The sequence below is a fragment of the Haliotis asinina genome, chromosome 3 (assembly GCF_037392515.1).
Source record: "Haliotis asinina isolate JCU_RB_2024 chromosome 3, JCU_Hal_asi_v2, whole genome shotgun sequence".
NCBI lineage: Eukaryota > Metazoa > Mollusca > Gastropoda > Lepetellida > Haliotidae > Haliotis > Haliotis asinina.
In genome coordinates this window covers 56,724,634-56,728,044 of record NC_090282.1, presented here as the reverse complement: position 1 = coordinate 56,728,044, position 3,411 = coordinate 56,724,634, and the positions used below count along the sequence as shown (strand labels likewise).

At 40.2% G+C, this 3,411-nt stretch overlaps 1 protein-coding gene across 1 annotated transcript; it reads left to right on the top strand.

The window, feature by feature from the left end:
- The first annotated feature begins 350 nt into the window (after window positions 1-350).
- LOC137278928 (uncharacterized) lies at window positions 351-2,899 on the top strand. Its single transcript, XM_067811428.1, has 2 exons — window positions 351-392; window positions 2,330-2,899. Exons 1-2 carry the CDS (start codon window positions 351-353, stop codon window positions 2,897-2,899), a joined length of 612 nt encoding a protein of 203 aa, XP_067667529.1.
- Window positions 2,900-3,411: the final 512 nt, after the last annotated feature.

The window sequence follows — 3,411 nt, the reverse complement described above, 5'->3', positions numbered from 1 at the left end:
GGGAAATTAACACAACAGTGTATCGCTGTGTATTGTTACAAGAAAAGTTATTTAAATATTCATTGAAATGCGAACATGCATGTATATCTATCTGGGTGTCATGATATTTAGCTAGCATAAATCAATGCACTACTTTGCATTTTGTAGAAGTGCAATTTGACCCTTCGCTGGTTCCTTTCACAAGTCAGATACGGTTATTAAAAGACGGAGTTTGAACTCCTATGCTACAACAATAACAATGGTAAAACCTTTGTTCGTAAAGGCATAAACTATTCTACTGTTTGAAATGTGTTGCCACCATACCACTGAACAAGTTCTGTCATCAAATGGTAAATGGTGGCACAGGGATTATGTGGATGGATCCTGCCGCAAACGTCATGACAGAGGTTTTGGTACGTACACATTTCCTCTATTTTCGACATCTAGCGAATATAATGTATTTTCGTCTTAAGCGACACGTCTCGTACTAACTACTGAACCAGGCCAGGAGTCCTATCCACAAAACGTCCCTTGCATTAGTGAGCCTATGATTGTTCGTAACGGTACGAACGTTTGGTGGGTCGAGTCCGCTGATCTGGATTCGGGTAAATAGAAAGCGTTGCTTAATCTATGAGTTTTTAAAAGAGCAAGAAACGTGACAAGGCTCATATTCCAATAACTGAGAGAAAGTGAAAGTCAGTTCTTATAATGCCTTGTTTAGTACTTGGTGAACATTTTTTAGTAAGACCGACCCCAAGTGAACACTGACAGTTACAAGAAAGTAAGGATGCCAAAATGTTCTATGACCTCATCTTGTGCAGTGTTTTTTACAAAAAAGATTTGGATGATATCACCTTACACGAGAAATGGCTGCAGAGAGTTTCCACAGTCGATGTGCAGTTTACTCACTTGAAGAACAAACTCATGTCATGTGTTCCCCCGCCGTGATATTGCTGGATTATTGTTAAAAGCCGCGTAAAGCTATACCCAATCAGTTACTTGAAGTACATGACGTAAAAAGGCCGACACGATCTTTACAACCCAGAAATTCCTTTGTTGAACGCATGACGATTAGGTATTGATTAGTTGTTACGAACAGACAAGTACCTTCATTGTTATTCCTTGGCAGTCTAAATCCAGCCGCTTCCAGGATATATCGTAGCGAGGGTATTCAACCATCTCGCATAGGCTGACTTTATCCAATGCACAGCCACAGGACAACCGCTATGTTAAAGTTAAAATTGTCTCTGTGACAATAACATACGAGTCTCGGTTATTCATGCCTGAAATTTCTAGGGACCAATGGTTAGGTTACGTCATTTCAACACTGCAATTTCGCCCTAAACGCTTCCGGTCATGTGACAGTACATCTTCCAATACAAATGCCGTATTTTGTACAGATTTCGCGTATATATTCTAACTGTGGAAACAACAACGATTATGTAAGACGTGTGCAAACAATTTATCGAATTCTCATGCAAATGTGTTTTCACTGCTATATATTATATAGAGTGTAAAAAAATCTTTGTTCAATTGAATCTCACAGATCAGTTTCAGGGAATATTTACATGCACAACGCATTTCCAATGCACATTCTGTTCTATTCAATGCGGTCTATTCGCTTAGTCTTTTCGCGGCTTGTCCTCATGTCGTGTCATGGGAAAATGCTATAGAACCACTTGAAATGTTCCAATTCATATTTCATGATAATGGTTTGACTATTATCACAGTGACTTGACTCATTCGAATGTTTCAAACACGCCCTGTTTGTTTCGCAAACACAGGATTTGACAAAGGATGCTCAAGAGGTCTATCTTTTCAAATACATGCGCCAAAGTCATTTTTCTGTACAGATCTGTACAGTCGTTACCGTTATGTCCTTGGGTCAGACATCTTGGATCAATCTCACGTGCAAACGTTTTAAAAGCTCTCCCTAGTAAACGCTAGAATCAGCCTTTACGCCACTTATTTCGCCTTGATAAATCCCAGTCCCACAACAATGAGGCTGGATAACGTTCTGGATTAACTGTAACCATCTGTCTCCATGCCACAAATTGTCACGTGCGATCATTTATAGATGACTCTTAGTTATTCCAAGAGTAGATTATGCGAATAAGGTATGTGTGCGCTCATTCCTCATGTAGTCATGATGTCAAGTTCCTATTGTGACTAATTCTGCAAATGGGCCATTTATGTTTAACATAGCATCATAATTCACAAACAGTGACAAGGTATGTTTTAAGTAACGTAAAACCCCATGTTACATGAAGGCCGCTTGTGATGCAGCACGACATGTGATGGGATTAATGAATGGAAACGTTTTCCCTAATGTGTTGCAACCATCTTGCAGGTGAAAGATGAAAGTCAACTTTGTTTCAAGGTGCGCCATGTTGCGGACATCGATGCAATGGATGTTTGGGTTAAGAAGGATGAAGTTTTGACGAAAGTTGTCAAATCAAAGGTGGAAGACAGGATTTCATCGTTCGTATCAAAGTGTGCCGTGCAAATAAAGAAAACACTCTGTCCTCAGAACAGGAGCAAACGTTTAGTCCGTATCACGGTTGATGTTGATCAGGACATATACATGTCCGTTTTTGGACATGTAGGAAGTGACGTCATGGCAAATGGCACTAAGTACACCATTGTCCCAGATAATTCTGAACTAGAACAATACTTTGGGGCAGGATGGAACTTGCGAATGTTAAACAGAAGAGGAGACTTTATGTTTGTCGTTCCTGGTACGTTTAAAGCCTGTTTGAAGAGCCATGCCCCCGTGAAAGAGTTCGTACCAAGTGCAGCGGGTCTCATAGAAAAATGGATGTGGCAGGGTTTGTTTTGTGAGCTTAACTTCGTTCCAGGATTTGGCACCGGGCCGGATTATTTCCATCTCATGTGGTACTCTTTGGACACCTTAGTGTAATACAGTAAGGTCTAAAGCTCTAGTGACAATTCACTTTGAATGTACTTTTGGCAACAACGAGGCTACCCATAACGAAATGAATGGCAGTTTGCTACATGTACCTATGTGCAATCAAGTCTGGACTAGATCTTCTCCTGAGTAATAAAACTATATTTACAAACCAGACCACTCTTATGAAACATGCAACAACAGTAACTGTTTTTCTTTTCAGTAAAGCTCTTTGGGTATATTCGCATAAACAGTATAGCAATTACTGTATCGTTGTGATGCTTGTGTCGGAGAATATATCTGACATTCACCTTCTTTGCCAGTTACTCAGGACCTCACTCAGTGACACTGATTCCATCGTCTGATAATGCATTAACCTGTAACATTTCACTCGAACAGGGCTGCCCACTGTCACATTCGCCGAGTCTCGTGTGATACTGTTCAACGCCATCGTGAATATAAGAAATTAAAGACCTTTCACTTGTTATCCATTAATGCTTCATTCGGTTTTTCGTTCGTTCCCT